Below are 13,332 nucleotides of genomic sequence, written 5' to 3'. Positions count from 1 at the left end.
TTTAATCTCTTGATCAGCAGCTGTTATGTCAAGGGAGCTTAAAATGGGAGGTCTGCTTGTCGATGTCAAACTTTTGTACTCAATATGCATTTCAGAATATCCTCTGATTGGCAGAACATTCTGTTGGAGGGTTTTCTTCAATACATTGGAAGTGCTGTAAATGAAAAAGAAAATTAGTTCAACTAGTAAAAATATGGGATGGATTTCAGTTCGTGCCTTTGCACTCATTGAATAATCTTTGAGCCATGGGTGGGGTCTGCAAACAAAAGGGGGGGGGGCAGATGCTATTTTTCTTGGCTGTCTTCCCCCTGTAGCCCCAATAGTCCTGATAAATTAGCCCCAGAGACTTAGGAGATCCTCAGAGCAGGCTGCAAGGTGTCAGCGGAAGGGGAATCAGCAAAAATTGCCTCCCTCCCTCTTATTTTTATGGCGTTTGTGCTGGATCAAAAGCTATTCCATGTGTACAAAGGCATAAATTGGATTCTAGCCACGGTTAGAGTTATAGGCTTTTCGATAATTCACTTCAACATTGCTAAAAATTTGTTGATAAGATTTTTAAATTTTATTTTTGGACATATGAAAGCATCAAGTTAAACATTGTTACACCCCCAAGGTATTAAAAAGGGCCAAGTTGTGTAATTAATCTCTTGCATTTTTATTATTTCCATCTTTTTATGGAAATTAATTTTTAAGAATCTCTCTGGAGGCTTAAGCTTTCAAACTACACAGACTAATTTATTTGTGTTCCGCTCAGCCCCAGCAACCTTCACATTGTTGCCTGGATACTCCATCTCCTGAAGTATCTGTAAATTGGCCAATTCAACAGCAAGATTGCTAATCTGATTTTTTTTAAAAAAAAAAAAGAAGAAAAAGCATAGGGAAAGGTAATTGGCCTAGCAGCATCTGAAATACTTTTTCAAAATCTCTTTGCCACCTCTTCTTTCCATTCCTTCTATTGCGAATTATCACAGTGGGAGACTTGTATGTAGGAAGCTTCCTGTATGGCTCCTAGAGACTAGCTTGCCTTGTTTGATGGTGCACTATTAGACTGGCATGCAACAAGGAAGTTTTCTATTGCTAAAAACGTTGAGATTTCAAAATACAGATTCCCCCAGTTTCTAGTAAATGCCACCATCTGCAGAGTATCTGCTAAATAAATTTGTGGCATGGCATACAAATATAGATACAGAAGCCCAATTTGAGACAAGTGGTGAAGTGAGTATATGCACATCTATTGTGTGCCAAGCAGCTCACTACAGACTCCTGAGTAACTTTAGCAGTAATGGAATAAAATGAGAAGTCTGCTTGTGGATCAGTAATTAGTTAAGAAGCAGAGAGCAGGAAAAACTGGACAGTTCTTGCAGTGGAAGGATGTAAAAAAGGAAGCCTCTGAAGGGGTCTGTACTATTTAAGTTGTTCATAATCAATTTAGTGTTGGGGTGCGCCGTGAGGTGCTCAAAATGAAAAGAGATTGTGAAGAGCTCCAGAAGGATCTCTGCAGACTGAGTGAATGGGCAGTAAATTAGCAAATGCAACTTACATTAAAGTGTAAATTGATGCACATTAGGGCAAATGAGTCTTAATTTCATGGAGTCTGAATGGCTGTTGACTGATCAGGAATGAGACCATGGGATTGTTGTGGATACAGTAGCATCATAATGATGTCAAAGCAGCAGCAGCAGCTGTGAAAAAGGTCAATCCTTTTTAGGGAAGTTTTTAATGTTTTATGTTTTATTGTGTTTTTAATATTCTGTTAGAAGCTGCCCAGAGTGGCTGGGGAGGCCCAGCCAAATGGGCGGGGCGTAAGTAATAAATTGTTGTTGTTGTTGTCATCATCATTATCCTGGTTAGAGGTAATTTACAAAGGAATTGAAAATAAACCCATCAATATCATAATGCCATTATACAAATCTTCATTGTAACCACACATGGAATACTGTGTACAGTTTTGGTTGCCTCACCTCAAAAAGGATATTGTAGAGCTAGAAAGGTTTAGAAAAGGGCCTCCAAAATGATCAAGGGGATGAAGCAACTCCCCTGTGAGGAAAGGCTACACGTTTGGGGCTTTTGAATTTAGAGAAAAGGGTTAAATGGAGACATGATAGAGATGTATAAAATTACATGTGGCATGAAGAAAATGGATAGATTCTTCTTCTTCTTCTTCTTCTTCTTCTTCTTCTTCTTCTTCTTCTTCTTCTTCCACCAGAACTTGTGGACATCTAGTGAACTTGAATGTTTCAGGACAGACAAAAAGCAAGTACTTCGTCAGACAGCCCAGAGTTAAACTGGAATTCATTCCCATAAGAACTTAGGTGGCTTTAGGAGAGGATTAGACCAAGTCAGGGAGGGCTAAATCTATCAGTAGCTACTAGCCATGAAGGCTATTTTCCACCTCCACTGTACAGGGGCAGTATGCCTCTGAATGGGCAGTGCTGTTGCCCTCAGGTCCTGCTTTTGTGCTTCTCATGGGCTTCTGGTTTGCCAGGATGCTGGACTAAATGACAATTAGTCTGATCCAGCGGGCTCTTATTTACTTATGCAATAAATGAAAGAGGGTATGGAGGAAAGAGTCCCCTTAAGAAGACATATTGAGCCCAAATACTTTTAAGAGCACCTCATGGATTTTTTTGCTAAGAAAATAAGTTTAAGGAATTATGAGTAAGAAAGAGTCAAGCATCGCCCCTGATCAAAATTATTTCTCCATTCAAAATTGCAGCCTTGATTTTGCTTTCATAGGCTCACGTTAGCTTGAATACTATTGTCATTCATTCAGACACTATTAACAGTGTGCTATATTCTTATTTTCTGGTTCTCTGGCATTTGGCGCTTTTCTCCTAGAAGGGAAATAACTTGTTTTTCTCCCTCCTTGTAAATGTTTGTGAGTAATATTAGAGTGTCTACAAGATCTAGGGGATTTTTTTTCAAACAAAGGAAAGTACTGTGGAGTCCAAACAATCATACCATGCCTAGGATGATTATTCTCATTTAAAATGAAAGATAAAAATGGAAACTGAAATCCAAAGATTTTTCTAAAGCGTGAGAAACCAAAGTGACATAAGTCAGTTGATTTCTATATTCTAATATTATTGATGGATGAAGTGTTAGGTCTTCCTTCAATTCACTGGCAGCACTGTTTATTATTATTATTTATTAAGGATGTTTATATTCCGCCTTTCCAATGGAATATCACTCAAGGTGACTAACAGTAAAAGGAAAATGCATGAAACTACAAGTCACATGCTCAAGCATACATACCCCATTCAGAAGAAGAAAAAGAAGAGTTTGGATTTGATATCCCACTTTATCACTACCCGAAGGAGTCTCAAAATGGCTAACATTCTCCTTTCCCTTCCTCCCCCACAACAAATACTCTTGAGTGGGGCTGAGAGACTTCAAAGAAGTGTGACTCGCCCAAGGTCACCCAGCAGCTGCATGTGGAGGAGCGGAGACGCGAACACAGTTCCCCAGATTACGAATCTACCGCTCTAAACCACTACACCACACTGGCTCTCATAATTCATCATAATGGATGATATTTTGTCCAATTGAAAGCCTTCAGACAATATCTGCCTGCTATTTTCCTACACATGTGTTCAAAGAAATCTATGAAATGAGGTTCTCAAGGACACATAGATGTAACTATCCAGTTGAAATATTAACCTTTTTCTTGGTTTATTCTCCAGATGGTTTTGATTATTCTTCTGAATGGACAGGCCAGGCCCTAGGTAAACCTGTGTTTGTACTAACTCTGCTTTTAGAAAACCTTCATTTATTTGTGGGGGTTACTTCACAAACATACATGTACCGTATTTCACCACGTAACGGTCACATTTTTTATGCTGAACTTTCCTTTCCAAAAAGGGTGTGCATGTGACAATTATGCAGTGAATTATGGGATGGAGGTGGAGGTGGTTGCTCAGCACTGCTTCCCCTTTTAGGGTGTCCCCAAGGGCATTTAAGGCGAGCGGCAGCCGCAGCCACCTGAGTCTGACTTTGTCTCGCCTCGAGGCTGGAGCGTGTGGTGAGAGTCAACAGCACCACTGCCAAGCTGCCTCCTTGCCTCTGCACAACCCAAGGTGGCAGCAGCAACAGCAGCAGCAGCAGCCCGGGCTTGGTTTCGCCTTGCCATGCCTCTACAGCTACGTCCGCTTGGGGCTAAGACAATGAGGGCCCAAACTCTGGCCCTAATCACCAGAAGCGCCCCCTGCGGACCCCCAACTCGTCTCAGAATTACCACTGCAACTATTATGCAGGCCAGTTTTCTGGGACCAATTTCGGGGTCTGAAAAAGGGGTGCGCGACTATTATGCAGTGGCAATCAGTATATGGTGAAATCTGCCATGTTCTATTTGTCTTGAAACCACGGAGCGGGAAGTGGTCCACTACATCTATCATGCAAGTAAGAATACTGGTTAGTTATGAAAATATTGTTGTTAGAGAGGTTGTTTCTAAGTAATAAATTAGTTTACCTGCATTGATTTTCCTTATCTTCTGCCTCTTAGTTTTATGGAGAGACAATTAGGACAGAGAAAACACATGGAATTGTCTTGTTTTCACTAGCTTTGGCTGGAGTTTATGAACCATTTCATTAAGATTTCACCATAGCTTTTCCCTTGTAGCTGGGACCTGGTTGATTGTTACAGAACTTCTGTTGGTAAATATGATGTTTGTTTTGCTATTAGTTAATATGAAGCCTGACAGAATTAGGCTACTGCTTACTATATATGCATTTGTGGGCACATGTAAAAAACACCCTTCATTTTACGCAATCCCTATCTTCTTTCCAACCTAATAGCTGAAGTGATTCTGGGGAACATCTGCAGGTATATTTAGGGTTGTTTGTGTTGTCACATGTATTTTTTGACAGTTAAAAGGTAAAGGGACGCCTGACCATTAGGTCCAGTCATCTCGCTTTATTGGCTGAGGGAGCTGGCGTACAGCTCCCGGGTCATGTGGCCAGCATGACTAAGCTGCTTCTGGCGAACCAGAGCAGCGCACAGAAACACCGTTTACCTTCCCGCCGGAGTGGTACCTATTTATCTACTTGCACTTTGACGTGCTTTCGAACTGCTAGGTGGGCAGGAGCAGGGACTGAGCAACGAGAGCTCACCCTGTTGCGGGGATTCGAACCACCGACCTTCTGACCGGCAAGCCCTAAGCTCTGTGGTTTAGCCCACAGCGCCACCCACATTACATTATTAAATCATTAGCTCAGCCAAAACAAAGTTATGTCGCTGCGGTGCAAAAACAGGCTGCACCCACCTTTTTGTTGATTCAGTTGTGATGATAAAGCTGTCTGTAAGTCCCCCAACATTGCAATTCTATGCACGTCCATTTAGGAATTAAGCTCCATTTAACATAGTGGCACTTACTTCCAAGTAAACATGCATAGTTTTGCATTGTAAATGCACATTCAGACTTCTGGTATACCAAATAGGTATTGATGTGGTTTTGCATATGAAGGCTGGGAGTGAACTCTCTGTAGAATTTGCCCATGTCACATTGGTTCTTAAACACAAAAGGTCTCAAGGTCTTCTATTTCACTTTTCCCTTCCTGATATAGTATTATATCTACAAATCCAACCATAACTAGAAGTTTTCTCATTTGTATATTCTGTACTTTTCACTATGTGAAAAGTAAGGGTAAGGTGTCATACAGTGTGCTTATATGAAGTGATAGCATGGCACCCCCTAGTGGTTTAAGTTTAAAAAGTCTGGTATAATGTAGCAAAGAGTTGCCATTTAATTGACCAATTTCTTTTGAGCACTTGTTCAGACACAGAATGGAACTTAAGTTAACATTCTTTTTCTTTTTAAAAAAACCACCTGTATTGCCTAATGCACACATTAAAACTCACAACATTATATATATATATATATATATATATATATATATATATTCTTTTTTCTTTTTAAATAAACCTACAATAGCGCAAATGTCAATACAGTGAATGGAGTAAAATCTTTGTAGACAATGCAATGTACTGAGCTTCAGGAACTTTGTGTTATATAGTCTCACATTAGGACATTAACCAAAAGTAATAGGTTGCTATTGTAATTCCAAAAATTATTAGTAGGAAAGACTGATGAAAGGTATGTCTAAACTATAGGGGAGATTATTTTATTTTGGGTTCAAGAAGGTGTACATCTCTCAGCTTGACTCTTTCTATAATTGGTATCCTCCTCTAAGAAAAGGTTTCGTGCTGGGAATGAGCAGCAGGAGAGGCAACGCGACTTTGACCAAGAAAGTAAATGCCAATAGATGCAGGACAGTGATCTCTTTCAGCTTCTGCCTTCTGGAAGAAGGTACAGGGTTATAAAGACTAGGACTATATGCCTGAAAAACAGTTTCTAATCAGATGCGATTTTGGTTTTAAACGCAGTGTAAGGTAGTCTCTATGGGAGTATATTGTATTTAATTATGGGGTATCAGAGTTTTTGGGGGGCTAACCAGGCTGGGATAGCTGAGATAGCATGCTTGTTGGTTTTTGAATGTCTGATGTAGATTCTTTCAGTTTCATTGTTCTGTATGGGACAATGACAATAAAGATTATCGTATTGTATTGGAGCACCCTTAACTCACCACTGCATAATTTAAGAGCTCTTCAGAGTTGTCTGGATGTAAGAGATTCCTATGGTGGCAGTATAACTCTCAGACAGGGTTTGGAAAGTTGTGAAGGCTTAGTCGTTACTTCAGAAAAAGAGGAGAGAAGAATACTTTTGAAATAAGTAAGCAGTTAAAGAGTAAAAACAACTCAGACTCTTCTCTGATTTTTAACTGTGGCTTGATCGCATTGCATGAGCAGAGCACACTTCTGCCTGCACAGGTAGGAAGTGGCAGAGAAAGCCATCTCCTCCATCTGCACTCCCTGTGCCTCCGAGACAAGACTTCAGGTGTAGAAATAGCTGCCTACCTTGTACAGCAGCAGAAGAGCCTTTCACTCTTGAAGTGGGATCCTAGGATGCAAACAGATAAATGTAGCTACTTTAAAACACACACCAGAACAACCCCCTCCTCCAAAGTAATGTAATGAAATTGTTGTCGTCTTTCCCCATTATATACGAAAGTCTTGTTGGAAAGGTTGAGACCAGTCCTGATGCTAGTAAATGATTTGCACTGTGATTTCATGGGATCCTTTTAGCAAGGGGTAGCTAGCTGCTTCAGCTTTGCAAAATGCCACATGCATTTATGATATTAATCAAGGTGTCTAGGCTGTGCAGTGGTAAGAGCAAACCTGCCTGTCAGTAATGGGAAAGAAGCATATAAGAGCAGAGCTGTTAATAAAAACTGCTTGGTGGCTTTGGTCTAATTTTCACTCCACTGAGTTGCTGTCCTCTGGTTTGTGCAAAAGCACACTGTTACCATGTCACTCCTGGATTAAAATGTAGTTTGGCAGTTTCGTGGGTGGCTGCTAGAAGTGAAAATGAAAAGAAGCACCCAGCTGTGTTTCATTCTGATTTGATTTTTTTTTTGAATGGTAGCCAGTTTCTTTAAATGGATTTCCTGTGCTAGGTTTTTAAATTGGCATGTACTGATATTTGGAAATTGGCATATGAATTGAAGTTAACTAGATTTAAATACAGTCATACCTCGGGTTACAGACGCTTAGGGTTGCACGATTTCGGGTTGCGCACCACGCGGACCCGGAAGTACCAGAACTGGTTACTTCCAGGTTCTAGTGCTTGCACATATGCAGAAGTGTTAAATCGTGCTTTTTGCATTCACAGAAGCACCAAATCGCATCCTGTGTGTTCGCACATGCGGCGCTGTGGGTTGCGAACGCTGCGGGTTGTGAATGTGCTTCCCGCACTGATCACGTTCTCAACCCGAGCGTCCACTGTACATCCAGATTTTTGCATATTATTATTTTTAACTATCCAGAGACTCAAAGCACCATGTAAAATAAAATACTCCTTCAAAAGGACTTTACAGCATCAAATATGGGTACCTGTATTGTATTTGAATTGATTTTATGTATGTGCTGCTGCTGTTTTAAATTGTATATATGTAATTGGTTTTTTAATGTTCCTGTAGTTTTTATATATGCAGTTTTTATATATGCATTTGCTTTAACTGTATTCAGATATGTAACTGTTTATATTTGCTTTTGGTTTTATTATTTTGTATATCGGTTTGGCTCATGAGAAGTGATTTGTAACAAAATAAATAATAATATGATATAAGGAGGTGATAATGCAGCCTAACTTGCATGCAGCAATATTAATAGTAATTTAGAGGAAGCATGGATCTCCTGCTCTTCTTGTTCCAAGCTAGACTTTTTCTGCTTATTTCTTATTTGACATTTTCATGGGGTGAAACCATGTACTGTACAAATGTGTTCATCACAGTAATTTCCCACCTCTCTTTTAACAAAATAAATCCCCAGAAATTGGTACTGAACCATCCATTGCCTACCACTCTGCACACCAGATATGTTGGTTTTCTCTTTTATGAAGATAGTAGGTCATTTCACGGAGATCTACCTTGTAGATCTCCGTGAACTACAGAAATCAAGTAGTCTACCTTGATTTCAGCAAGGCATTTGACAAGGTGCCCCATGATATTCTTGTAAAGAAGCTGGTAAAATGCGGTCTTGACTATGCTACCACTCAGTGGATTTGTAACTGGCTGACTGACCGGACCCAAAGGGTGCTCATCAATGGTTCCTCTTCATCCTGGAGAAGAGTGACTAGTGGGGTGCCACAGGGTTCTGTCTTGGGCCCAGTCTTATTCAACATCTTTATCAACGACTTGGATGATGGACTCAAGGGCATCCTGATCAAATTTGCAGATGACACCAAACTGGGAGGGGTGGCTAACACCCCAGAAGACAGGATCACACTTCAAAACGACCTTGACAGATTAGAGAACTGGGCCAAAACAAACAAGATGAATTTTAACAGGGAGAAATGTAAAGTATTGCACTTGGGCAAAAAAAATGAGAGGCACAAATACAAGATGGGTGACACCTGGCTTGAGAGCAGTACATGTGAAAAGGATCTAGGAGTCTTGGTTGACCACAAACTTAACATGAGCCAACAGTGTGACGCGGCAGCTAAAAAAGCCAATGCAATTCTGGGCTGCATCAATAGGAGTATAGCATCTAGATCAAGGGAAGTTATAGTGCCACTGTATTCTGCTCTGGTCAGACCTCACCTGGAGTACTGTGTCCAGTTCTGGGCACCACAGTTCAAGAAGGACACTGACAAACTAGAACGTGTACAGAGGAGGGCAACCAAAATGGTCAAAGGCCTGGAAACAATGCCTTATGAGGATCGGCTAAGGGAGCTGGGCATGTTTAGCCTGGAGAAGAGGAGGTTAAGGGGTGATATGATAGCCATGTTCAAATATATAAAAGGATGTCACATAGAGGAGGGAGAAAGGTTGTTTTCTGCTGCTCCAGAGAAGCGGACACGGAGCAATGGATACAAACTACAAGAAAGAAGATTCCACCTAAACATTAGGAAGAACTTCCTGACAGTAAGAGCTGTTCGACAGTGGAATTTGCTGCCAAGGAGTGTGGTGGAGTCTCCTTCTTTGGAGGTCTTTAAGCAGAGGCTTGACAACCATATGTCAGGAGTGCTCTGATGGTGTTTCCTGCTTGGCAGGGGGTTGGACTCGATGACCCTTGTGGTCTCTTCCAACTCTATGATTCTATGATTCTATGAGATCATTTAGAAAGCTAACATTGTCCTGACAGCAAAATAGTAGCTCTGAAATAGTGCACCCTGGGTTACAGCAGCACAACTTCTTTGGAGGTTTTCTTATGTATTTTTAGCTGTTGCATTTCTTCCCTCTTCCTCCCATCACATGCTGGGTTTTTTCAGGCCTTAACACCCATCTGCATGGCTGCATATTTCATTTCTTTTAAGAGCAGAGTTTTGTCGTTCCCCCCCTCCCAGCAGTAGGTATGCCTTCATAATGAAATGGTGTGACTTGACATAATTAGAGCACTTTAATCTTTACAGCTTCTTCATGCGTTTAAGAGTTTTTGTTTGGTTTATCTCCTTTAGGAAACCTTCCCATCCTCAGCTTGAAGCTTTTATTAGCCATATGTCTAAAGGATCAGAAACCCAAATGGATGGCACTCTGAGCAGCATGCCTCGTTACCCCAGCCATTCACTGTGCGAAATGGGAGAGCTTACACAGACAGGTGATTTTCTACAGCTGTTTTATTTCCATGTCCAAAAGAAACCAGCATGTCAAGAGGCTCTTTGGTTCTTAATTGGAACTTCCTAGGTGGTTGTTAAGGGTTCAAAAAATGATTTTTGCAGGGGACATTGCTGATACTTTCTAAAGGATACCATGGTTGTAGTAGCAATATCCCAATTGGTTATGGTTTGTTTGTTTGTTTGTTTTTTTAAGAGAGAGAAAATTCTCATATTTCCTTCTTGTCTGTACAACCATTTAAGACTTGTGGAACTAACATTTTTGAAAAATCAATACGTTTTTATATTCTTAGCATGATCTGCCCACCCTGGCCATTACCCTTTCACACGGATAGTATGAAGTGACTGCATGAGCAGAAGGCAGCTCAGGCACTCAGTATTTTTATACTCCTTCCTGTGCAGCCGCATGTACCCCCAAAACCTTCTCGGGGGTGGGGGGTCGGCCAGAGTTTGGTGAACATTTGGAGCTATGTCACATGGAAGGGAAGATTCTTCTGAAATTGGACAGAGAGATTTTGTGCCATTGTAGCTGGCACTGGAGCAAGATCGTTCTGTTCCAATTCAGATGATTTCCCCCCTCACATCACAGCCCTTGTGACACAGCTCCCAAAAGGGTCAACCTTTGACCCTCTTGAGAGGATTTTTGACTGGGTGCTTCAGAGGGGAAGGAGAGAAAGAATAAGGTAGGTTGCATGCCTTATACCCAGGCAGCCGCTGGATACAACACAATTTCTCTAACAGTACAGTGGTACCTCTAGCTTCGAACTTACGGTAATTTGTTCCGGAGGTCCGTTCTTAACCTGAAGCTGTTCATAACTAGAGGCATGCTTTCACTAATGGGTCCTCTTGCTGCCGCTGCGCTGCCGGCACATGATTTCTGTTCTCATCCTGGGGCAAAGTTCTCAACTCAAGGTAACTCTTCCAGGTTAGTGGAGTTTGTAACCTGAAGCGTTTGTAACCTGAGGCATTTGTAACTCGAGGTACCACTGTACAGTCTTCCCAAGATCACTCTCAAATTATTTCATAGAAGAATGCTTACCTTCTTCTTTTTCTCTTTTGAAGGGATTGTACAGCACTTGCGAAATGGACAACTACTGCGGAATATTTATATAAAGAAGCATAACTTGATACCAAGTGACTGGACGAGTAAACATTTGTATTTGGAGACAACTGGAAAGAGTCGAACACTACAGAGTGGGCTGGCACTACTGTATTCCTTCTTGCCGGAATTTGACTGGAAGAAAATTAACTTTAGGCACCAGTGGAGCACAATTTTTTGTTCTGGAAGCTGCGATTGCCCGATAAGAAACCATTACCTGGAGGAGGAACAACGGCGCCAGTACAGCCTACGGGTGAAAAACATACACTTGGAGAAAACGTATGCAGAAATGGCAAAGATTGTCGGCATACCCACAAGGCAGTTGAGGGCTTCTAACCCTGTTGATTCTATGCTGTGTCATTTTTGCCATAACGTCAGCTTCCCGTGTACCAAGAATGGCTGCATTAACCTTGAGCACTTTAAAACAATCAAGACGCATCAACTTGAAGATGAAAAAGAGAGGCAGGAGAAGAAATATTACTACTTGTATGCGCTACTGGCCACTCATCCTATCCTTAACCAGACAGCCAACCGTATGCAGCGCATTGCAGAAGGCAAGCGAGAAGAACTATTTGCCCTTTATTCTGCTCATGATGTCACCTTGTCCCCTGTTCTGAGTGCCTTAGGCATCACTGAGGCCAGGTTCCCAAGATTTGCAGCCAGACTAGTCTTTGAGCTGTGGAAAGATGGAAAGAAATACAAAGAACATTTTATCCGCATCCTTTATAACGGCGTTGATGTCACATTCCAGACTTCATTCTGCCGGGATTATAACAAACATTACACCAAACTGATGTGCCCCTTAGAGAAATTTGTTCGTTTTGTTAAACAAGACATGTTCTCACCTTTTAATAGCACCAATTACTATGATGCATGTCACAGGAGGCCATTCTAAACAAGGGAGGAATAAAATGTTACATTTTGTATTGTCAAAAAAATTGTCTCCAAGGCAGCTTCACACTGTCAAATCCTAGTGTGCCTAAGTGCAAATGAATATAGCTTGAAGTGGTTTTGTCGTTTCCCCCCAAAAAAACTGCATTCTAGATTGATTTAAAATGTCATCAATTCATAATGTTTGTCAGCCTTAGCAGCACAGGGCCTATGTTCTTTTGTGCTCCAACTTGATTTGTCTCTTAGCTGCTGTAAAATGGATATTGCTTGAAGAACTGAATGAGTGCATTCTGGTTCCTTGTTGTTCCACTGTAAAAGTTGCCACAGTAAACACAAACCATACTTGTCATAATTGAAAGTATCCTTCATTCCACGAATCCATTCATATGATCTAGCTAAAGTGGGAATCTTTTTTTTCCTTAGGGCAAAAGTGTATTATAGGCAGGCTTTGTTTTTAGGTTTTTTTTGGGTGATTTTTTTTTAAAGGTGCATGGATTCAAATGCTTCTGATGTGTTTTCTTGAACACATCACTTCTAGCTACTATACAGGGACTACTTCATACATGACATAGATGCTGTAAAGATTGTTACTTCATGGTAGAGGCTGCCATGTTTGACATGGCTTCTTGTTGTGTTTGGTTAGAACACATGCGAATCTACATCAGCATAGATGACTTCCTAGGAGGCATTAACATTGTCAGAAATACTTTTTTGGAAATTACCTGTACAGGCAATCCACACAGGAAGCCATTTATATATAAAATCAGCTTCTTTGTGGAACCCCCAGCACATAGAAGTGCTTGGGTTTTCTTTAGGTAAGGAGCTATCATATGATATACAAAGCAGCCCCTGGGGTAGATGAAAAGAAAAGTTCCGTTCTTTGCACTTTTAGCACTTTATGTGTACTTCAAACACAAAGTACAAGTTGTGTCAGATGCTAGGAAGGATTCATACACAAGAAGTGAAAACTTAAAATCGGGCTTCGGATACATTCTTTAGGAACTGTTTATGTTGTTCAGATCATTCGTGCTGTGATAAGAAGCAGTGTGTTATAGCCGTATGTTGTAATGGCTGCATGTAGCCAAACAAGAACTTGACTTAATGCTTAATTTTGTAGTCCATTTAGTACTTTTATAGACTAGGAAGACATTTTATAAGCTCAGTCTGGTTTTT

General features: G+C 40.8%; 1 protein-coding gene and 1 long non-coding RNA gene across 3 annotated transcripts in view; both read left to right on the top strand.

Moving 5' to 3' along the window:
- PXYLP1 (2-phosphoxylose phosphatase 1) overlaps positions 1-13,001 on the top strand; it is a 61,099-nt gene extending 48,098 nt beyond the window's left edge. For both annotated transcript variants that reach the window (XM_083442803.1, XM_083442802.1), the window contains 2 exons: positions 10,014-10,153; positions 11,232-13,001. In XM_083442803.1, coding sequence (XP_083298929.1) covers positions 10,014-10,153; positions 11,232-12,163 — 1,072 coding nt within the window. In that variant the 3' untranslated portion in view covers positions 12,164-13,001. The remainder of the gene's footprint in view (positions 1-10,013; positions 10,154-11,231) is intronic.
- LOC310678771 lies at positions 8,141-9,899 on the top strand. The gene is made up of 2 exons (XR_014511957.1): positions 8,141-8,486; positions 9,679-9,899. It is a non-coding gene; the product is annotated as an uncharacterized lncRNA (long non-coding RNA).
- Positions 13,002-13,332: the final 331 nt, after the last annotated feature.

Source organism: Podarcis tiliguerta (assembly GCF_965153285.1).
Source record: "Podarcis tiliguerta genome assembly, chromosome: 5".
NCBI lineage: Eukaryota > Metazoa > Chordata > Lepidosauria > Squamata > Lacertidae > Podarcis > Podarcis tiliguerta.
The sequence above is the reverse complement of the archived record's forward strand: the minus strand, read 5'-3'. Positions and strand labels throughout refer to the sequence as shown.